Genomic DNA, 24,341 nt, shown 5'->3' on the forward strand with positions numbered 1-24,341 from the left:
TCTCTCTTCTCTCCCTCTCCCTCCGCTCCCCTTCCCCCGCCCTCCCTCCCTCCCTCTCTGCTCCTCCCGTCTCTCTCTCCTCCCTCCCCTCCCTCCCTCTCCTCCCTCCTCCCTCTCCTCTCCCTCCCTCCCTCCCTCCCTCTCCCTCTCTCTCCTCCTCTCCCTGCTCTCCTCCTCTCCCTCCTCCCTCCCTCCCTCCCTCCCTCCCTCCCTCCCCGCTCCCTCCCTCCTTCTCCCCTCCCTCCCCTCCCTCCCTCCCTCCTCCCTCCCCCCTCCTCTCTCCTCTCTCTCTTCTCCCTCCCTGCCCATCCCTTCTCCTCCTCTCCTCCTCCTCTCCCTCCCTCCCTCCCTCCCTCCCTCCTCTCCCTTCCCCTCCCTCCCTCCCCTCCCTCTCCCTCCCTCCCTCCCTCCCTCCCTCCCTCCCTCCCACAACTGTACCCACACCCCCACCCCCCCACCCCTCCAACCCTCTCCCCCTACGTTCCACCCCCACCCCCTTCCGTACACGCACATATCCCACCACCACTAACCACACACCCTCTACCAAAACACATACACCTAATCAAAACTCGTGTAGTGAGAGTAGACTACATTAGCCTACCTTACCATCTAATAGCTTTGTGAAAATTCACACTTTCATACAACCTCTAAACTGTGTTTAATCAAGGTAACAGGAGAGCTTCAGCAGCTGAAAATCTCCAGAATTCAATGGCCGCCATGCACCCAGCTGATCTCCATAGTCTCGGATGAGCCTCACCCATGAGTGAATCTGCTGAAAAACCAATGTATGCGGGATTTGTGAGTGAAGTTTCCAGGCTCAAACGTAGTTGTGAATTGGCAACCTCCCCACCCCCCGTTTTTGTTAACCTAGCAGGTCACACCCAGGTACAGCTTCTGGTGCCATAGGAGCTCATTAACAGCCATGACTCAGACACGTCACAAATAAATCTCTCAGAAGAGAGCATCACAGAAAGATATGCAATAACAAATACCTTCACACCTCAAAGTCACCATCCATTCAAAAAAATAAAGAATTAAATTAACCTCAGATGTATTTAAATTTTTAGAATTCCTGGAGAAACATCTCATATTCTACACCACTGATGTACCAAGAATGGCATAAGGACATTTGATTAGGTGTAAAGTTGAAGATAACATCTCCTAAAATAAATATATATATGTTTGTGTGAATAATATACTATATCACACTATGAACACAAGGCTCAAACCTTTAACAGCATGTAATCTCTTATACAAGGGCTTAATGGCTCCAGAATGAAATACAACAATCTTTACACACTTTACTTTAAGGAAAAGTATTTGAATCATTTTTAGTGGATTATTCATAACAATCAATACAAAATAAATTTTTTTAGGTCCTTTTTTTGGGGGTAGGATTTGAGGGTCAGGGTGAAAACATTTGAAATGTGGTGGTAGTTGGGTAGGTGCAATGGTGCTTTATTGGTGTTGTAATATGAAATGTAACAAATTACTGTGAACAACTTTATAAAAATAAAAATTAAATTAAAAAATAAAAAACAAAAATAAAATAGGGCTGTTGAAAATGTCGAAAAAAATAAAATTCATTTATTATTTTTAAACTACATGTTATTTTAAAGTACTGAAATAGTTATTTTAATTATTGAACAAATTAAACTCTGTTGGAATAATTTCTAGAGTAACTTATTCTATGAACAAAAGTATAAACCAGTATGTTATCAATTTGAATAATGTCATGCTAAAAGAGCAATTTTAATTTGACAGTTTAGAGGTAGATAGTTGTTTTCCCTTTAAACATAATTAAAAAAGTTTCTAAATCATCTTTGCAATTTCAGGGAAAAATTCTTATATATTTCATATAAACCTTATATAGAATATATGTTATATATCAACTCTAAACTCTAGATTTTTGAACTTCTGATAATTCTCAAAATCTAGAATTTTTTTTGTTTTTGGTTTGCATTTCTCCACCTTATTCTGGAGTCATTTAAGATACCCAAAATGGCAACTTTGATGGAAATAGTGCTTAAATAATAAAAATTTGAAAAAATAGTTTTTTTAAATAGTGGATTATGGTAGTATTCTTTGGTTAATGTATCTGACAAAATGAAACTTTTCAGAACTAAACTATGTACTTACTTATCAAACCTTTAAATCAAATAAACTGGACAAAATGACCATACTCTAGAAAAGTGGACCAGTTTGCTAATGTATATAATATATAAAAGTGGGATTTTTCCACAGTTAAGTTTCTATAAATCTTTGACTCATAGAATATTTATAAATTCCAGGTATGCATTTTTGTTTCTTTTTAAAAATGTTGAGTATTCACTAGTAAAAGTATCACTGTGTTCCAAGTAATTCCCAAGAACATAAATTTCAAAATTAAATGATATTGAAGCAAAACAATCTTTTTCAACTAAGATATTTTCAAAAACATTATTTAAAAAAAAACAAAATTATACCTTTAAAAGAACTGGAGATTTTTCTCTAAAAATAACCTCTTTAAAGCCAGTAAGTATTGAATTGCATCATATTGTGCTCAATGTAGATTTTATAACCTAAAATTTGAATAACCTAAAAAAAATGCAAAGCATTTAGAGGTGAAAAATGAACATTGGAGACAAATGTTTACTTTTGGTTGGTTTTAGAACATTGCAGGTGACAAAGGACTATGCAATTACTTGGTCTCTCCAGTCAAAATAATAGCAATATTCACAGGCCCTGGAAAATACCCTACAGAATGATATCCACTGCATTCTTCTTAATAGCTTCGAATTGCAGTACTAACTGCCCAGGATGTTAAAAAGAAAAGAAAAGAAATATATACTGACCAAGCATCTATATTAGCTTTTCTAGCATTAATATCTTCGTGAAGGTTCATGGGAATTCTGTGCTGCAAAAAAGCTCATCTGAAAAAAAAAAAGTCACTTCCTGCCCAGAAGGCAGAGTGCCTGGGAGCTGAAGCAATTTGTCTGCGCTCACCAGGTTCTTACTCTTCCAAAATCAAGCAAGTGCATTTTCTGCAGTTGTTATATTTCCCATGACAATAGTTCACAGTGAAGAATGTGACAACTTACAAAGTGCTGGTTTTAAAGAGACCTTGCTTTAACTTATTTTTTAAATCATTGAAATAGGAACAACACCCGGGCCCAATTGGACACACTTTCCTGAATCTGTGTGTCGCTTTAAATAGCCATAGTTTCCCCCTGTTCACCAGAAAGAGGTTAACTGTTGCACTGACATAGAGAGTTAAGTCATCATGGTGCTCATGGGGTCAATTAAATGCTCACAGACACTTACTGCAACGAAAAGAAGATGGCACAGCTGGACAGGATGACCATGGGGAGCAGGCAGTAGCCCAGTACACTGGCCACACAGCCATACGACACCCCTGAAGAGCTCATCAAGTTTAGCAAGGCATGAATCCCGAGGCAGCCAATGGCGCTCATGCCATACACATAGCCAAACTGGACTTTTCCTGCCTGGGATGAAAAGAAAACAGAACACATAGCAATCAGCAGGAGAAAACCAGAATGCCAACAAAGCAGAGAGCATTTCAAAATCAATCAGCAAATTGCTGTCACCACCTCTTCAGTACAATCAAGACACTGGGAGAGCTAGGGAAAAAGCAGGCTGCGACATGAAATTGGTTTCTGAAAACTGCCCTCGAGATATCACAAGGATGCTACCAAAACAATGAAATATTTCTAGACTTGTCAATTTCTCCATTGAGTGTGTATTAGGGATACAAGGTATAAGAATAATTTTTCTCACCATATTTGTTGAACTATTGAGTGAATTAAGGAAAAACTTCAAATTTACAACAGGAAATGTTTTAGTTTATTTGTAAATTTTAAGCTGCACTATATATAGCACTTGTCGTTTTGTTGTTCATTGATTTGCTTGAGTGAGCACCAGTAACGTCTCCATTGTGAGACTTGTTGTTCCTGTTTTTGGCATATTGAATACACTACCACGGGTAGCTTACCAGGCTCTGCTGTGTGGACAGGATACTCTCGGTAGCTTGCTGGGCTCTCCGAGAGGGAAGGAGGAATCAAACCTGGGTTGGCAGCCTGCAAGGCAAATGCCCTACCCTCTGTGCTATCGTTCTGCCCAGATTTTAGGGTATACCTATTTTTTTACCTACTTGTTCATTTGTTTATTTATTACGGGTATATGTGTTGTGTGTGTGTGTGTGTGTGTTTGAGTGACACTCAGTAATGCTCAGGACCTACTTCTAGCTCTGCCTAGAGATTAGTCTTGGTGGTGCTTGGTAGAGTATATGCAGTGCTGGGGACCAAATTGGGTCTACAAGTGCAAGGTAAACACCCTACTGTCTGTAGTATCTTTCTGGCCCCTATTTATTTATGTTTAATTAGCCTTACCACATTTGTTCCTTTTGCTGGGTCACTGCAGTGACTAAAAGTCACACCCATGCTTGGCTATAGTACTTGTACATCAAGTTGTGGTGCTCACTAGGTGGTCTCAGGGCTCACTAGGGTGTCTCAGTCTTTTCACTGTGCTACTTTCAGACCTGCCTGCAGGAGTCTGAGATCATATGACATCGTAGTACCTACCACTTTACCGTCTGGGATAATACTCAGGTCAGCTGGATGACATTAGGATCAAACTCAAAGTTTAATGCTTTGCAAGGCTTTTAACCACTGGATCCCAATAGTGAACATTTTATTTTATTTTGTTATTTTATTTTATTGTTTCTTTGGCCACACCTGGCAGTACTCAGCGGTTACTCTGGGCACTCCATGCTCAGAAATTTCTTCTGGTGGGCTTGGGAGACCATATGGGATGCTGGATATCAAACCTAGTCAGATGCATGCAAGGCAAACATCCTAAACACTGTACTATCACTATGTCCCCAATAGGGAATATCTTACTATTAGCTATTTGAAGATATCAAAGTTTATTAATGAGTTCATTTGGATGGGGAGAATAAATGAACAGAAACTTCTTCAAAGAACAAATAGAAATACCCAAAAAGCATGTGAAAACATGCTTTATGTCACTAATTATCAGAAAAATTTAAATCAAAACAATAATGAGATATTGTCTCACACCAGAGACTGGCACACAACAAAAAGAACAACAATGTGGGGAAAGGGACCCTCATTCACTGCTGGTGGGAATGTCAAGTTGTGCAGCCTTTTTGAAAGACAACATGGACATTCCTCAAAAAATTCCCCAGAAATTTCTGCTTCTATATGGCATAGCAATTCCATGCTTGGGAATATACTCCAGATGCCCTAAAGAAAAAAGCAGAGAAGACATCTGCACCTCTGTGTTCACAGCAGAGTTCTACATAATAGCCAAAATATGGAAAAAAAAAAACAAATACCCAGGAACAGATGACTGGATAATGAAACTGTGTTACAGTATACAGAGTGGAATACTACTCAGCCTTAAGAAAAGATAAAGTCATGCAACTTGCTGCAATGGGGACTGATCTGTAGATTATCATGTTGAGTGAAATCAGTTAGAGGGAGAGGAGCAGACTCATATTATGTGAGATGTAAAGAAACCTCAGAGGGGCATATCTAATGCCCAAAAGCAATAGAAACAAAGAAAAGGAGAACTGGTCTTCAGTTGGATGCTTGACACTGGGACAGGGGTGGGGGTGGTAAATTAGGGAAGGAAATGCCAGGACAATAGGGAATGGGAAAAGAATCTGCCACACAGGCAGACTGGCGAGTGGGAGGGAAACTGGGAACATTGGTGGAGGCTAGTGGGCACTAGAATTTGTGTTGGAACAATATACACCTGAAACAATCGTAGAAATCTTTGTAACTTTGTAATTAACAGCAATTCAATTTTAAGTGCTTCTGGTTTTACTACTTATATAAAGGTGAGTAAATGCTCTGATAAAGATTGACTAGGCTATTTTCCATGAGAATTGTACAAAAACAATAAAAGAGCTTGCAGACTAATTTATAGAGAGATTTTGAAGCCATCTTCTCCATAGTTATCACCCTTGAAGTCCTTATATATTAAACAAGAAAGATATTTATCTTGCAACTAATTACGTTGTAATGTAGATTGCTATGATCATTTTAGTATTCAAGATTTTCAAGCTATTTTGATTTTTTCTTCCTCAGCAGTTAGGGGAGTTGGTTACTATTAAATTTTTTTTCCACAAAATATCCTTAAGCTACACCAGCAGACAGCTGTCCTGCACTAGGCATGATGAAGTTCTTGCTGAATAGCTCTGTATTCTTGTGGCTATGCTTAGAAGTAATGCTCATAGAACTAAGGACCTGCTGAAAGGAACACATTAGTCATGCACTGCCCTAGAGGGTGAATTTACTCTACTGAGAAAATATTGACTACTCCAGATCACATCAATATATTAAAGAATCATTTCATATGTGAACCACCATTTTAATTAGATCATTCTAAGGCTACAGTGATGAAGAGCAACTCCCTTATATCTGGGGATACATAAGACTTTTCCTTATCCACAAAGTTTTGCGAATGGTGTGAGATAAATCTGACTACTTTGGTAGTAAAATCCCCTCTTTCCTATTAGTTACTAACCACACCCCCTTCATGTACTTCTGTTGTGTTTTTTTTCCTCCAAATTAAGTTGTAATGTCATTGGACTGGGGTCACTGCTGCCACTTTTCAATTTGTTTCAATTTTAACAAGGATTTGTAATTAAAGTGAGGAAATTAAAGTTTACATTTCCTTTTAACCTCAGAATATTTTTTTCTTATAAATAACTGACTTAGGAACTGGGAGAGATAGCTTAAGTGGTCAAGGACATGCTTAGCATGTTCAAGGTGCTGAGTTTGAGTCCTGCCACACTGCATGACCCACTGAGCACTACTGGGGAAAGATCTGGTGATCCTCGAATACCACTAGCCATGTGGGCTAAGCTCTTCGGGGATGGCCCTGGACTCCACTGGGTGGAGCCCCTGTCAAAGAAAACTACAAGCAAATGATTTAATTTCATTTTTATTTGGAAAAGCATAGAAGCTCAATATGAAGAGATGAACATTTAGACATGTCACTGTGTGTCATATTTTGGTGGTACTAAGCTTACTCAAAACGGGTATACAGAACATTGAGAAGTTTCTGGAATCAAAGCTTCACACTGTAACTGAAAACAGATTGGTTACAAAATGTCCGTTCAGTAAAAACTCTGTATTTGTTCATTTTTAAAGTCAATGTTTTATCAAAACCCTGCATAGGATAAGACGGACTTTTTAGAGATTCAATTAGAAAGTATCAGGAAGAAATGCATGAGTCCCTCAGTTCTTTTTGCAAACCAAAACAAGAATCATTTTATTTGCGTTTTGCAGGTGACTCCCCTTCAGACAACTAGGTCAACTAGTTCTGGTTTCTATATAAGATTTTCTCCTGGAAGGCTCCAGAATCAAACTTTCTAAACAGTTTTTTCCCAGCTAGTAGCAATTAGAAAAGAGTTTAACTTTTCAAATATTTCTAAAGTGCAGTAAAAAAACAGTGCCATTTTTAATTCTTAGTTTGCATTATGAAAATAAATTTCACACTATGTAATTTATAAATATATATTTTTTGTTTTTAGGGCACGCCTGGCAATGCTCAGGGCTTATTCTTGGCTCTGCACTCAGAAATTCCTCCTGGAGGTGCACGGGGGACCATATGGATGCTGACGGTGGATCCCAGGTGGGCTTCGCACAAGGCACGTGCCCTGTCCACTATACTCCAGCCCCAAGTAATACATATTTAATGAATAGAAATCATAGTATTTAGTTTGTCTTGTGGGGAGGGGGCAGGCCTGATAGCCCTCAGGAGCTACAGCCCACTCAGTACTCGAGGATTGCTTTTGGAGGTGCTCTGGGAAGAGTGCAGTGCCAGAACTGAACCATGAAAGTACATACTCACAGGAAGTACATACTCCGCTCTTCTGAGCCCTTTCCCCAACCTCAGAATTTAAATTCAAAAATTTTTGATTACACATTGTACTATCCTCCTCGCTATATTACTTGATCTGAAAAACATACCGTTTGGGGGCTGGAGCGATAGCACAGCGGGTAGGGCGTTTGCCTTGCATGCGGTGGACACAGGTTCAATTTCCAGCATCCTATATGGTCCCCTGAGCACCGCCAGGGGTAATTCCTGAGTGCAGAGCCAGGAGTGACCCCTGAGCATCACCGGGTGTGATGCAAAAAAAAAAAAAGAAAAACATACAGTTTTCCTAATTTTGATTTTATATTGGCCATGCATGTCCCTTTCAAATATAACATTATTTTTTAATTTTATTTTTATTTTTTAATTTTGGTAGTGCTCAGGTACTATTCCTGGCTCTGTGCTCAGAGGTTGCTTCTGGTGGTGCTCAGGGAACCTTGTGGTGCCAGAGGTTGAATGCCAGTCTCCCGCATGCTCAGCTCATCGAGCTTTCTCTCTGGACCCACACTTTTAGCGTACCAAGAAATAAGTAGAGCCATTATTTAAACTACTGGTCTTTGGGGTTTTTTTTTGGGGGGGGGGGCTGGTAAGAGAAAAAAAGCAGAATTAATTTGTTAAACTGTTATTTTTTGATTGTTTGTTTTTCTCCTTGAACTGAACATTGAAGAGAAACCACAGAAGGATTTAGGCCTTCTTCAACATCACTGTATCGCTGTATCACTGTGATCCCGTTGCTCATCGATTTGCTCAAGTGGGCACCAGTAATGTCTCCATTGTGAAACTTGTTGTTACTGTTTTTGACTTATCAAATATGCCATGGGTAGCATGCCAGGCTTTGCCCTGTTGACAGAATACTCTCAATAGCTTGCCGGGCTATCGAGAGGAAAGGAGAAATCGAACCCGGGTCAGCCGCGTCCAAGGCAAACACCCTACCTGCTGTGCCATGGAAATAATGAATATGTGACTCAGATTTTATACCTCTGAGAGAACAAACATTTTTGGACACAGTCTCTGAGTACAGTATAGTATTATGGTCTCTGTTTGGGGATGGTTGGTGTGGGTGTGGGTGTGTGTGTGGGTGTGTGTGTGGGGGGTGAGACCAGAGGGGTAGAGAATAGGACCATGAGGACAGTGGAGGGACACTGGTACTTCGTGGTGGATGAGGCACGGTGACTGTATGCCTGGAGTATAAATATTAACACTAATGTAAATCATGTTTGCTCAGCAGTATTAGTTCTTAACTGACAGAAATAAGAAACAACAGAGTACATCACCAGAAGCAGGGTGGCTCCTAGAGCAATGCAAAACAGGATGGGGCCCGTGAGGTCTGTTTCATTCATAATGCTGCCATCTGCTGGCTTCAGTGGGTTTAACACGGTCAAGGTTTTTTGCCATATGTGATCGAAATTAATTCCAAGTTCTGCAGAAAGAAAAAAAATCAAGGAGATAAAATAAATGTTGAAAAAAATATATATATATATATACACACACATTCAGAGCACTGGACAGAGTGTCTCTTGCCCGCACACCTGGCTGTCTTCCCCGGGGTCCCTCGGAGGGGATGGGCTCCAGCGTCCCTCCCTACCCCAAGCAGAGCTCCTGGCAGCCGAAGACCACCAGAACCTAGCTACAGCCATGCTGGAGGCCCCTCTCCACACGTTCGGACAGGCTTCATACATGAAGGTACCGGCAGAAGAATCCAGGTGTGTGTAATCCCATCAACAGCCAACATCCAGAGACTTAAAAGCAAGCTCCCAGAAGCGATATCTTGTAGCCTACTTCTCCCTCTGGGAGAAATTGGCAATCTTATGAGAGTTTCCTGCCCACATGGGACAGCTTGCAAGCTTCCCATGGTGTATTCATATGCTAAATCCAGTAACAAGCTGGATCTCATTCCCCTAAACCTGAAAGAGCCCCCAGTGCGACATCATTGGGAGAACCGAGTCAAAATAGCCTTCTAAGATCTCAGGGAAAGGACGAAATGAGAGGTTACTGAGCCTGCTCGAGAAATTGGTGATTAATGGGACTTCGTGATTCGTGATTCATGATATACACATAACTCTTTCAAGCTGGTTATATCTTATTGACTTACTTAGCATTTTTATATCTGATGTCTATACTTCTATATTAATAATCACAGTTACATGTAGCACTGTAGCACTGTTGTCCCATTGCTCATCGATTTGCTCGAGCAGGCACCAGTAATGTCTCCATTGTGAGACTTGTTATTACTGTTTTTGGCATATCGAATACGCCACAGGCAGCTTGTCAGGCTCTGCTGTGTGGGTGGGATACTCTCAGTAGTTTGCTGGGCTCTCCGAGAAGGGCAGAAGAATCGAACCTGGGTTGGCTGCGTGCAAGGCAAATGCCCTACCACTGTGCTATCGCTCCAGCCCCATCTACAAATATAAACTTAAAATATAGTTTAAAATTTATTACTGGATATTTTTACATAAAGAAATAAAAGGGGAGAGAGGAGGATATGGAAAAGGTCTTTGGGACAATAATGAAGAACTCTATTATTAACAGTACATATTAACAGTAAATAACAGTGCCCCTATGAAAATGAGAGGAAACGATAGCTATAAACAGAAGAACTATTTAGGTATTTTATTTTCCTTCATTTTTCTATTGCTATCACTTTCAAACACTTTCAAACCCTCGTTGCATCAAACATAGTACTTTTTTTCAATTGACAGTGTAATCTAAACTAGAGATACTTATCCCTGATCTGTGTTTTTCGTTTTTACACAGACTAATTCCCCAAAACACCATTTGGGAAGAAAACAAGTAAAAGGAATAATGCATATTTTCTATATTATCAGTCTTTATAAAGCTGAGACTCTGTATGCAAAACTTCTCATTTTGTTTGTTTACAAAAGTTGCAAAAGTTCTCTTTTTGTTAGCTTGCTATTTTACTTTGGGTCACACCCAGAGGCACTCAGGGTTTATTCCTAACTCAGCTCTTAGGGAATTTTCCTGGTGGTGGTTGGCAGGCCATATGTAGTACCAGGATTGAACCTGGGTTGGCAGTTTTCAAGGCAAGTGCCCTACACACTGTACTATCTCTCTGATGCTAAAAATTATTATTATTATTATTGCACAACACTGTCATCCCATTGTTTATCGATTTGCTTGAGCAGGCACCAGTAATGTCTCCATTGTGAGACTTATTGTTACTGTTTTTGGCATATTCAATATGCCACGGGTAGCTTGCCAAGCTCTGCTGTGCAGGCGGGATACTCTCGGTAGCTTGCTGGGCTCTCCCTCTGAGAGGGACAAAGGAATAGAACCCGGACCAGCTACATGCATGGTAAACACCCTACCCACTGTGCTATTGTTCCAGTCCCATCATCATCATTTATTATTATTATTATTATTATTATTGTTATTATTATTATTTTGCCTACACCCAGGGCTCAGGACTCACCCCTTGCTCTGTGTTCAAGGATCATCCCTGTGGTTCTCAGGGGGACCATTGAAGTGCTGTGGACTGAATCTGGGTTGGCTGCTTGTAAGACAGTACTATCACTCTGTACCATCACTCTGGATCCTCCAAATTAAATCACAACAGTTAAGATAGGGAAGTCCAAGTGCTTGTAAAAGGATTTATAATTGTATAGTGGTTGTATTGTTTTCAATTGATCTCAGTTCTCCCTTGGGAGAACACATAAGGCACTTGCTATATGCATGGCAGAACTGGAGCCAATCCCCATGACCATATATTGTCTCAGAAGTCCCTCTAGGAGTGATGCCTGAGCCCAGAATCAGGAGTAAACCCTGAGTACCTGCCACACACATAAACACACACACACACACACACACACACACACACACACACATGACTGTGCACTACAAAAAAAACAGAGAAAAAAATCATTTACATTTCAACTCTTATGGTACATCCCTTTTATTTTCTGTGTATTGAATATTTTTAAGTAAACATACACTGGAAAATGCAATCAATTCTCCATATTTTAAATGAGGAGCGATGGTACAGGGAGTAGGAGCTTGCCTTACTTGCAAATGTTCCAGTACAATCAAACAACCACTGGCACTGCATGTGGTCACCAAGCCCCACCAGGCATGATCCCTCAGCACAGAGCCATAGTTGAGCCCTGAGCACCGCCAGGTGTGGCCCACCCACCCCCAGATATTTTTAAAGGAAGAACGTCTGTAGTTTAAGTTCATTTCCCTGGTGTCTTTTGTTGTCTTCAAATTTCATTTTCAACGTATACATTTATGGTCTGGAGCGATAGCACAGTGAGTAAGGCCTTCCTTGCATGCGGCCGACCCGAGTTTGATTCCTCCATCTCTCTCAGAGAGCCCAGCAAGCTACCGAGAGTATCCCGCCTGCAAGGGAGAGCCTGGCAAGCTACCCATGGCATATTCAATATGCCAAAAACAGTAATGAGTCTCACATTGGAGACGTTACTGGTGCCCGCTCAAGCAAATTGATGAACAATCAAGATGGCAGTGCTACAGTGCTGCATTTATGGTAGCAGTACGTTTTCAGTATTTACCACAATAAAGTGACCTTGAATTCAAAATTCTTTTCTTTTCCTGAAATAACCTAGAGCTAATTCCTAGGTATAAAATAAAATAAAGCTCAGATGAAAAATTATTTGTGAGATGGTATTTCTGGTTTTATATTTTATTTGATGACATAATTAACTTCTGCACATCTTAAACACAAAGTCATCAGTTAATGAGCATACAAAAATTTACTGTCTTAAAAATAGATTTTCTGTTTTCTGCCAAAATATGCCTTTGCAATATTTTTCTTTAAAATTTATTATAGAATATGCAAACGAGAATGTATTTACTAGTTATAGATGCCCTAATGTGAAACCTTGTTACACATAAAGATGAAACTGCTATGAAATTTGAATGTAAAGTTTATTGTTTTGCTGTCACCTAGTGGTTGTAAAGTATACAATATGTATAGTCTATAAAATGACTTGATATCTTCATTTTCTATGCAAATTATGACATTGGTCTTGCCCGTGTAAACATTAGGTTATGCAATAAATACAAGCATCAAATATCTCAGTAATATTTCTCTTTTGACCGACTTGGATTGACTATTATTCTTCAAGATATAGATTGTGCACTATCAAATAGCAAAATTTATTCTTACCTAAAATCAAATAAGGATTTAGGAAAAAGAATCTATAAGAAATAAATAATGTGTTTCAAATAACATGCATTTTTTGCAAGGTATATTATTATGGCTTCATAATTTTATAGGTTGTTTTGGTGTATGCTCAGTAAAAACCAGTAAATGTCATTTATCACCTTATCCTAAAAATCTTGCCTACAGCTTTTTCATATCTTTTAGTCAGCTGAGCCTTGAAGCTTTTACAAAGTCACTCAACTGGAAACATATATTGAATCAGAGCCTAGAAATTTAATAGATTCAAAATGTAAGATTACATTAGGTGCTTCTGTTCTAATATACTATATATTGATGGAAAAAAGAAAAATATGTCTAGAAATTTTCTCTGAGCTATATTAAGTAGAAATAAAATGTAGTTTATTTTCTATTCAAACTTAAGGTTACATTAGGGGAGAATATATCAGTGCTCAGAATACCACAATAGCAATATTTCAGAGAAGTGAAAACATTTATTTTCAGAAAACTGTAGCACTGCACACTATATAAAAATTGAAAAGTAAAGAAAGTAAAAAAAATAAAGTCAAACCCAACTTTGCACATTAACCAAAATCAATTCTCAATATACAAACTTTAAGTGTTAAACAGAAAGACAATTAAAAAAATTAATAATCAGGGCCGGAAATGATTTTAATACAGACCTACACCTTTTCAGAGAGGCAGTCTGACTAATGTCAAGATCAGAGAGAAAGTATATTTTCACATTAGTTTACAGTGGTCAGGGGCCTTGCCTTCATGAATAGAGGCCCAATACTTAGAGCCCCTGAGGACCAAGTGTGGTCCTGGTGATCACTGTACATTGTCAGGGTTGTTCTAATCGTCACAGGACTGCTGGGACTCTGCATTCCCCAGCAGCCTCTTGGAATAGGTGGGAGTCGCTGTTGAACCTCCTGGGCACTGCTTGGGAAGCCCCTGCCAAAGGAGCCAATTTAATTATTCAAGAGGATGTAAGCACGTGTAAAAGCCAGAGGAATGCACTCTAAGCAAAAGAGCAAAATGCATTGCAAACATAAGAGTATTGTGTATTCAAAACTAAGATTTCTGCGTGATGTACTAATGTCCCATAAATAAATTAAATGACATATGACCCAGAAGATACTGAAGTATGTTTCCAGGTAATAATATTTTTACTGGGCAAATATCTAAGTACGCACAAAAGGGGAAATCTTAAGATGTAAATAAAAAAAAAAAGAGAGAGAGAGAGCGAGACTGACAGACTCACAAATGAATCTTGGAAGAGGGAGGCACACAGCAGAGATGTCTCCCAACCTGTGCCAAGCTGATTTCACCCAGGCGCCTCAGAGGGGAGTAGATGTGTCCCTCCACTTACCCCAAATGAACCCCAGCAGCAGCAAACTTCCAGAATCCAATCTCCACCACACTCACAGCCAACCTTCACAGGCTCATCCTGAGCTCCCACACATGAGAGTTAATCCACTGAAAAACCTAGGTATGCGAGACCAGTGATTGAAAACTCCAGGCCTCTGGAGTTGGGGATGGGTGACCTCCCCGCATCTCCCTGCCATTTGGTTTCCTGGTAGTCACGCCCACAAACTGCTGAACTGCCTCTGGGCATTGTTTAAGTGCATTAATGACTGACCCAGAGACTCACAAATGAATCTCGGAAGAGGACATCATGCTGTAGAGATGACTTTGGACTCCAGATATTTAAAATTTTTGAATTCCAGGAGGGGAGAGCATGACAGCTTTTGGCTTTTGCAGCCACACCATTTCTCATACTATTCGTAACAAGCAATATAAAATGAATTATTTATCATCAGAGTATCTTGCCCCTGTGCCTGGCTGTCTTCACTGGGGCCTCTCAGAGGCAGCAGATTGAGTTTCCCTCCCTGCTCCGAGCAGAGGACCGGCAGCAGGAGAGCTCCAGAACCCAGCCATAGCCAAGCTCAAGGCCCCTCTCCACACACACCCCAAGCCTGCTCGGATGGGGACTGGGCCTCTTCCACCCTGATCCCCCATTTTCCAGTATCTAGAAGGTCACACCCAGAAACTGCCTCCCCCCCTCACCCCCGGCACAGTGTAATCCCATCAATGGCCAGCATCCAGAGACTATAAAACCAAGCTCCCAGAAGCGACATCTTATTGCCTAGTACTGTCTCAGAGAACCTAGCAAGCTACCTAGAGTTTACTGCCCGCAACAGAGAGCCTGGCAAGCTCCCCTTGGAATATTCATATGCCAAAAACAGTACCAATGATGGATCTCACTCCTCTGACCCTGAAGAGCCTCTAATGCGGCACCATTGGGAAGGAAGAGTAAAGAGAGTCTGCTAAAATCTCAGGTTTAGGATGAATGGAGACATTACTGGGACCGCTCAAGCAAATTGACGGATCAATGGGATGACAGTGATACAGTGATTTATCATCTGCCTGTGGTGCAGGCTTGGATGGAGGTGGGAAAATTCAAAATAATGGTTGTAGGAAGGTGTAATGGTGGGGTATTGGTGTTGAAATATTGAATATAATCAATTATTGTGAACAACTTTATGAAAATAAATTTTTAAAAGCCTGACAAAGAACATGAAAAACAGTTAAAACAATGAAATGGAAAATGGAACACTTTTCTAAACCAAGAAATGCGAAGCATTACATTTGCCCTATCAAATTAATAGATATTTCATATTCTTCTGTCACTGTCACTGTCATCCCGTTGCTCATCAATTTTTTCGAGAGGGCACCAGTAACATCTCTCATTTAGAGACTTATTGTTACTGTTTTTGGCATATCCAATACACACAGGTAGCTTGCCAGGCTCTGCTGTGCGGGCTCCATACCCTCGGTAGCTTACTGGGCTCTCTGAGAGGGGCAGAGGAATCGAACACGGATTGTCCGCTTGAAAGGCGGACGCCCAACCGCTGTGCTATCGCTCCAGCTCAAATTCTTCTATGAAGATATAATGGAATATTCTCTTTTGAGATTAATTTAACAGTACAGTTACGTTCAGACCAGGCAATCTCATTATTCTGGATAATATTTAAGTACAAACACTTCACAGGTCAAAACTGTTTACTATGTTGTTAATCACTACAGTGCTTATTAGAGATATAATTTAAGTTCAATTTAATTTATGATACTCTAAGATACTCTAATATGATTTTAAAAAATGAAGTCATTATATACTTTGTCTCACAATGGAGATGTTACTGGTTCCCGCTCGAGCAAGTTGCCAGGAAGAGCAACAGGATGACAGTGACAGTGACATCAGTGACAGTGATACTTAATGACTTAAAATGAATATATGTATAAATAAAATCCGACACAATGTGACCTTAAAAAATACTCCCAAAAAGTATAACTATATTATGGTATAATGCTTATTAGTTAAAACTGCATTTATACTTAAAGATTATATTTTTAAATTTCAGTGACAGATTAAAATTAAGACTGGAAGGGAAAAGTTCAAATTATGGGAGCAGTTATATCTCAGAAACACAATTTTAGGTGATTTTTCATGCTTCTACTTTTTTACAATTTTCTATACTCTATGCAGACTACACTTCTAATTAGACAACTGATCCTTATGAAGACAATTTGGTGTAGTCAGAGAAAATGTTTCACAGCATTTGGTGTTGATTATTAGTTGCAAAAGCAAAACAGAATGAATTGGCTAAACAAACAACTCAAACTCCCTACCATTCCTGCATCCCCCTCCAAAGTGGAAACACTAAAAAGAAATCTATGAATGGAGCATATCTAAAATGCTCAGAGGAACTGCAACTACCAGGTTCAAAAGTTCCTCTTGACTCTTAGTGTCATTTACTGGGATCATATTTAATAATTGCAACAATTGCACATATATGCTTCTAGTCCCCCTCCCATCAAAATGCAACCAATTTTCCATACTTTAAGAGTCTTGGTTTTTGCAGTCTCTTATTTATGCTTGGAGAGATCACACATAAGACACAGCACGCTGACTGCATATACTAAATGGTGATTCCTGCTCTCCCTCTTGAAGCTGTACAAACATTAATAGCATTTTCTTAACTTATCTTCTAGCAAAGGAGGCTCTTCATCAAAATTGTCCATGTAAGAAGATTGTGAATAATAATCTGGGTTGGATCCTGGCTGGAAAAATTGTCCTGTGTAACCCGATGGCATGAGCATCTCTGGGGGAACAAACGAGGCAGGATAAGGCTGCTCACTGGAGTGCTGTCTAAAAAAAGGAGAACGCGAGTGATTGTGTATCACTAGAACGGATATGAGATACAAAGGAGTGCATGCTCATAGTCCTTTAGCAAATAGTTCTAGTTTGTTAAAAAGCTATTTGCCCATGAAAGAAATAACTTGCAAAGGGGCTAAAGTGATCATACAAGGGCTAAACATTCGCAGCAAGCACTGGTTCTATTCCTGGCACCATATGTCTCCTAAGTATTTAATAACTACAGCAATAGCACATATATATTTCCTGAAGCAGTCCTGGAGGTCTCCCTGGAGGGTGGTCTGGGAAATCCCTGGCAGTACCACCACATTCTTGGGGCCCCTCATTTAACTGCTGTCCTGTTTGACCAAGAATCGCTGGAAGGGATCCTGAACCACCTAAGGTGCCATTTGAGAGCCCCAGCACTCCATAAAAATAAATAACTTTCTTAAACATAGGTAATAAAATTAAATTAACTCATTGGTTATGAACAGGCTTCCAGAAGAGTGATCCATTCAGCTAAACGTTATTGATTAGGGAGAATGTGCTGGACACTTACTCTCATATTTTCTCACATCATTAAAATCTTTTAAGAAAAGTGCATTCCCCACCCCCATTTTTTAAGGAAAAGAAATACATTTTCTTGAAGACTAAATGACTTGCCTAGTATTATAAATCAGTGCTGAACTTGAATTAGTTTTTTTTTTTACCAGAAAGAAGGAGAAAAAAATTTAATAAGTTGTCCTGGTTTGCATGTTAGTTTTTCTTTATCAAAGCCCCACTTGGCTAAAATATGTAGTTCCTTATGATTTATAAGTATTAAAATAGTTCTCACACTAATTTAATAGAAAAGTTAAGAGTACAGGACAAAAAATAAAGAAAACAGGGCCAGAGTGATAGTACATAGGGCATTTGTCTTGCATGAGGCTGACCCAGGTTCAAACCGCAGCAAACAATATAGTCCCTGAGCACCACCTGGAGTAAGTCCTGAGTATAGAGCCAGGAGTAATCCCTGAGCATGCCAGGTGTGACTCAAAATTTTAGGGTTAAAAATACATATTCAGCCTTATTATCTGATAAACCTGACAGAGAAAATAATTCTGTAAAATGAAAAGTATAGAGAAAGAGATACACGTGCACATAAAATATATGCTCACTGCAGACTGGTACCTGCTGTAATACTTCCTGAATCCCCCAAAACATATACTTATTAGGGTCATACTTTTAGTCACTGAGTCAAATCTATCCTTTTTTCACCTCTCAGATAATTTGATCTACAACCAAAAGTCCTGATAACAATGATTTAAAAGTGACAAGTTCAATCTGCTCTTGGTCTCCATGATGGGTATTATTAATAATAAAATGAGCAAATTATGATACAGTGGACTATCATCTAATCAAGGCTACTGCATCGACATGTTGTCTTGGTATCACCAAATCTCTTCTCTAAGACTAACGAGGCTTGAGAAAATACAACTCTCAGAATTCCTTCAAGAAGGCAATCACAGTGAATAAGGAAATTTAGTATGGCTAGCTGTTTTAAAACCAACTCCCCCCCAAAAAAAAAACCCCTAAATTTTGTTGCTTGTTTTGGGGGACCATGGCAGACAAAGTCCAGGACTAACTCCTGGGAGTACTCAGGGGGTACCAGGCTCAAGAATCATCTCTGAGGCACAAAAGCCATAACACCTCTTACCCTTAAAAAAACCCTTATGCTCACCAATTGTTCAGCATTCTCCCTTTCACCACTACTTCCCAGGGTTACAAATTTTCAATTAGTTTCCAGAAGACAAAGCACAGTCTCCAGTTGGATTTTTTAACTTGTTTTTAAGTATCGGGACTAAATATTCACTTTTTATGCAAGTGTAGATCACTGTTTGAAGACTCAGTTGCAACTTCAATAACTGCAAACACACTTGTCAGTTTTCTGTGCCCTATCCCTTAATCACTAGCTACACAGTTCACTGGAGACTGCCTTTCTAAAACTAGAGACTTAAATTCCATCATCATGGTCAACGAACGCAGCTCTCCTTTTTGAGTCTTACCTTAGGTAAAAATAAGTGGTGAGCTCGTTTCAGTTGTTATATGGAAAGCTAGGATGTAAATGAGGTGGTGAGGAATGTACCATCAAGTTAGTGGAGATCATTTCTCTGTATCCTCCCGAGTTCTGACACTATGAAATTTTCATGGATGATTCTGAAAGATTGGGACTAATGTGCTTTTTTATAAGAGAGTAGTTTTTGTATAGTCCTGTACTATTGTTTCATTGACATTTTAGTCTAGAACTTGGGGAGTGGTTACAAGCTTGAGCTTTCATGGCCTCTAGAGCATTGCTGGGACTAGCTCTGGTCATCATGGAGCACTGTGTTGTGCTCAATCTCCCTCCCTGAGCACAGTGAGTCCCTCTCCCCTGTCCAAAAATATTATCTGGGCTCCCAGAAACTTTAAATCAGTGTGAACAGATATAAACAGGCGTCCTAAGTGAGCTTTGGCAAGACTCTCTCTGTTTTGTGAAGCCAGTTGATTGTCAGTGTGGTTTAGGGAATAATAGCGAGATTACTGGTTTACACATTTTCCATGGAGCCTGCTTTAGCAGGGAAACAATGGCTTTGTGCCCTGGACTTTGAGACTCTAAGAGAAAATAAGACCTAAAACTTCAGAGAAAGCTGCTGAGTCAGACTTGGTCCTACAAAATATACTCCCTGTTGTCAAAAGAAGTTATACAGTTGTCATCTTTCTGCAGAGATATCTATTTCTCTAAATAATCCCCAATTTCAACAATTGGAAAAAATGTAGTGAGAAAATACAGCCTGAGATAATGGGCTACTGGTGACTAGAAAATAACCTCTCCCGAAAGGCCGGCCAAATAGTAGAGTTTTATGCTTTTTGTTGTTGTTGTTCTTTTTGTGTGTGGGGGGTGGGGGTGGGGAGGCTTGCATTTTAATGAGAAAGCACCTTCTAATTAATTTTAGCTATTTAATTTGGGGTTGGAATATCTCCCAAATGCTATTCAGAATGCCTGGGAGCCATTCCCAGCAAGTCTAGGCCAGTGGAGCTGTGGTTGAATGCAAGAGCCTGAGGATATGGTGCTGGTTGGGCCCTCAGGTGTCAGGAACTGCTTCTCATTTGGTGGTGCAAGTGGCTTCTAGGTTTGCAAGCTGTGATGGTCAGGGGACCTCATGTGCTAAGGATCAAACTGGAGTCTCCTGCATTCAAGGTATACATCTTGACCCCTGTACCAGTCTCTGACCCCTTTCGTCCAATTTAAAATTAAAAATAAAAAATGTTTTCAATCTTCAATTGAAGATTGAAGTAGTAGTCAGCTCAGTAAGTAGTCAGCTTTCTGATTAGTATGTTACTGAACCAAGCTGGCTTTTTAAAATAAGTTTCCATGCATGCCCCTACACGCAGAAAGAAGGGAGACAGATGAAGAAACTAGCTGATTCTCACTCTCTGGGTCTCTAGGCCTTTGCCAGGATGGTCAGCACAGCACCTCAATCTTACATGGGATATATATTTTAGGTGAATTATTCACTGCATAAGTAAAAGATCCAATCTTGGGAGTTCATCGTTCATCGGAAATGCATTAGTTAATCACTGACCTGATTCATTTTTATATACCCCATGAAACTACCAGAAGTAACATTCACACTCTCTTCTGATTACATGAGGTTTGAAATGTGGGTTGGAATTTAAATATTACTGTAATCAAATAAGGACTTATATTCAAATGCTAAGCATCTGAATCAGGTTAATCCATCAATCTGATAAAATAAACCACAAGTTTCCCTAGTAACAATACATTATCTCAATATAAATTATTTACCTTCTGGATCCATAAGTATTTCCATAGGCAGTAGAATCATTATAACTCTGCTCCTGGTTATCGATAGTATAATTAGATTGGTAAAAATCAGAGTCAAATTGTCCCAAGTCAGACATGCTGAAAAGTAAGAAATTTTTGAGATATTTACAAAGATTAATTAATGAAGGGATTATGGCCAGATTACTAACAGTGAGCAAAATATTCTTTGAATGAATATTAAGGGAAATGTACAGAAATATATGTTAGAAAGCCTTCATAAAACATTTATAATTTAACTTTTCTATTTTTTCTCTAGAACTGTGACTTCCACAACATTGAATTTAATTGATCTAAAACTACTAAATTTCTATGAATATCTTATTGTTAGCAGTTTGAGAAAAAGTTTAAAGCTTCATACACAGTGGGATAGAGAGTACAGTGGGTAGGGCACTTGTATGCAGTCAAACAAACAAATTCGATCCCTGACATAATATGTGGTCCTCTGGGCACCACCAGGAGTGACCACTGAACACGGAAACAGGAGTAAGTCTACAACACTGTGGGGTGTGGCACCCCAACCAGCCAACCAAAAAATAAAAAGAGTAAAAGTTTGTACAGTTTTTTACTGTAAGCACTTCCATAGGATGTGTTTGTGTATGTGTGTATGTGTGTGTGAGAGAGAGAGAGGTGAAAGAGAGGGAGAGGGACCGAGAGAGAGGGAGGGAAGGGAGAGAGAGAGAGAGAGAGAGAGAGAGAGAGAGAGAGAGAGAATACTCTTGTTGCAAAACCAGAAGCAAATGGCAAATAATAATAACAGTAATGTTTTATTTTTCCCTGGAGCTTTAAAATATGATACTAAGTCTCCATATTCTTCTAGAGAAACAAGCAAATATTACAAATCAATTTCCAATTTTTACTTTCAGTTCCCAAGAAGTATATGGAATCTTTTCTTTTTCCTCTTGCCCTGCCTTTTGTACTTTGGTATCCAACTAAGTTGGAATGACTCAGTTTTGCTGGTAGAACAGAATCCTTCTCTCTGTAAACACACTACATGCTCTCTACTCCATTCTAAGAGTGAATAGGAAAACATGATCTGGATTTAGACCTAGTGACTACAAACAGTAGAGGAAACATGAAAGATTTGAGAGAGCATAAGATAGAAAAAGAATGCAGTAGCAAGGGAGTAGTGATACTCTGAAAATTAGAGACTGGACCAGGAAATCTTTTTCAATAGTAAGAATATGGTTATTCAACTTTCTAATATTTTTTAAGAAAATAATATTCTTAAAAGATGAATTTACTAGTCACCAGAAGACAATCAGTGGGATTCTACTTTTAATAAATTTCAAACAAAATTTTATAGCATGCTTACCTCTGAATCTCACTAATCAGTATTTCAAAACTATTGAATAACAGAAAATTTTTCTTCAGTAAAAGTAGAGGAAGTTTTTCTAAAATCAGATCAGGTATATATACAAATGTTTCAATAAAGCAAGATTTTTCATTGTGATATGTATAAAATTAGCTATAATTATGCAAATTAAAATCAAGATGAAGAACATCTTTCAAAATCTATTAATATCTTTCAAAATCTTATGTTAAAAGTTAAAGTTAAAAAACTTAAAATCTAATAGCATTACTTTCTCAGTTCTAGAAAATGTTAATATTAAGCACAGAGTGTAATTTCACTTGAGGATACACTAACTTTTCATAGCGCAAAAAACTTTATGTAATATGACTTTTATAAATTCTTATATAATCCAACCTCGTATTTCTTTAAACGTCAAGCATTTTAGAATAACCAGACACATACCTCGTTATTATTCTCTGACTAAAGATCCTCCAACACAAGAAGCTTTCCTTGTGAAATTTATAGCAAATCACTTGGTGAAAAGACGTCCTGCTGACTATATATAAAAGTTTCTAAATTTGTACTCTGACACTCAACAAATACCACAGCCAAAAAGAAAGTCTGCCCAAAGTCAAGAACAATATCTTCTAACACTTGTTAGAGTTTATAAACACAGTGAAAGGTGTACATAAATACAAGCAGTTTTTGTGATTAATGGAAATTACTTTATTATGGAATTCAGTACTGAAATTTTATGCACATTAATTATGTTATACTTATGATTACTTTTCTTAAGACATAAAATACAATACATTCTGTTTTATGTTGCTTTTAAAGAATACATAAAATACATCATCAGTATCCCTTGCTTGCTTCTTTTGTTAATATCACATAATATTTGTTTTTTGCTACCTGCCATTTAGGCAATGCTACTTTCTATTACACAAGCCTGAAACTACATCCATGAATATTACAGTGACCTGGAAATGGTTATATAATATTGTATAAATTCCAAATAGCATGATATACTCCATGGCAAGTAATGAAAGAAAATTATAAGGTTCTTTTTTTCAATATTCACAATTATATTTGACTTTAAACTTGGCTATATCTTGTAAGCTTTAACTTTCATTGTAGAAAAATTTGGAATCCAGAAGAATTGTTACAAAACACAGAATTTTAATTTATTAATAACTAAATGTTATGAAGGACACAAATCATATCTGAAATTATGAAAACTAGTATGAGTAGAAGTTGAGTTGTGCATTTTAAGTAACTATATTATTATATATTATGTAATTGTGCTAGATAAAATTTATATACATTTATCAGGCCTATAAATGATTTTTATAGGTAATCCTTCCTAAGAACTATATTAATTTTTTTACAACTTATCTAACTATATAGATCTTTTATTGATTCATCCATAAAACAAGAATAGTACTCTGAGGTAATATTTATTTTATTTTTACAAAAATTTATTTCTATTTCTCTCATAAACTAAAATTATTAATACATATATGTGATTTATATGCCTACATATGGAGGCATAATTAAAATTTCTTATAAAATATAGGTATTATACAGAATTTTACAACAAGAGCAGCAATTAATACAATAGAGGTAATATACAAGGCCTTAACAAATGTTCTCTGTTATGATTATATTTCTGGGTAGAAATAAAGTTAGATATTTAGAGAGTATCTCTTGTATAGGTTATTAATAGCAACTCAAAACACAAATATTTAGTTAACTCTATAGATAGTAACTTAGTCTGCACAACAAATTTATTTTTTAAAAAAAGGGTACAGCAACAGGTGGGGGGGGCTTAGGGTGGGGGGGCTAGGGGCGTGGGGGGGTTAGGGGTGTGAGGGGGCGGGGTGGAGCTATACTGGGATTCTTGGTGGTGGAATATGAGCACTGGTGAAGGGATGGGTATTCGAGC

The 24,341-nt window shown here is 38.5% G+C and overlaps 1 protein-coding gene across 1 annotated transcript in view; it reads right to left on the reverse strand.

The window, feature by feature from the left end:
- Positions 1-21,206, reverse strand: part of YIPF7 (Yip1 domain family member 7) — a 25,091-nt gene extending 3,885 nt beyond the window's left edge. Inside the window, exons 1-4 of the mRNA XM_012932624.2 lie at positions 21,067-21,206; positions 17,094-17,255; positions 9,183-9,330; positions 3,304-3,485 (exon numbers count right to left, since the gene is read on the reverse strand). Coding sequence (XP_012788078.2) covers positions 3,304-3,485; positions 9,183-9,330; positions 17,094-17,255; positions 21,067-21,182 — 608 coding nt within the window. The 5' untranslated portion in view covers positions 21,183-21,206. The remainder of the gene's footprint in view (positions 1-3,303; positions 3,486-9,182; positions 9,331-17,093; positions 17,256-21,066) is intronic.
- Positions 21,207-24,341: the final 3,135 nt, after the last annotated feature.

The sequence above is a fragment of the Sorex araneus genome, chromosome 5 (assembly GCF_027595985.1).
Source record: "Sorex araneus isolate mSorAra2 chromosome 5, mSorAra2.pri, whole genome shotgun sequence".
Classification (NCBI taxonomy): domain Eukaryota; kingdom Metazoa; phylum Chordata; class Mammalia; order Eulipotyphla; family Soricidae; genus Sorex; species Sorex araneus.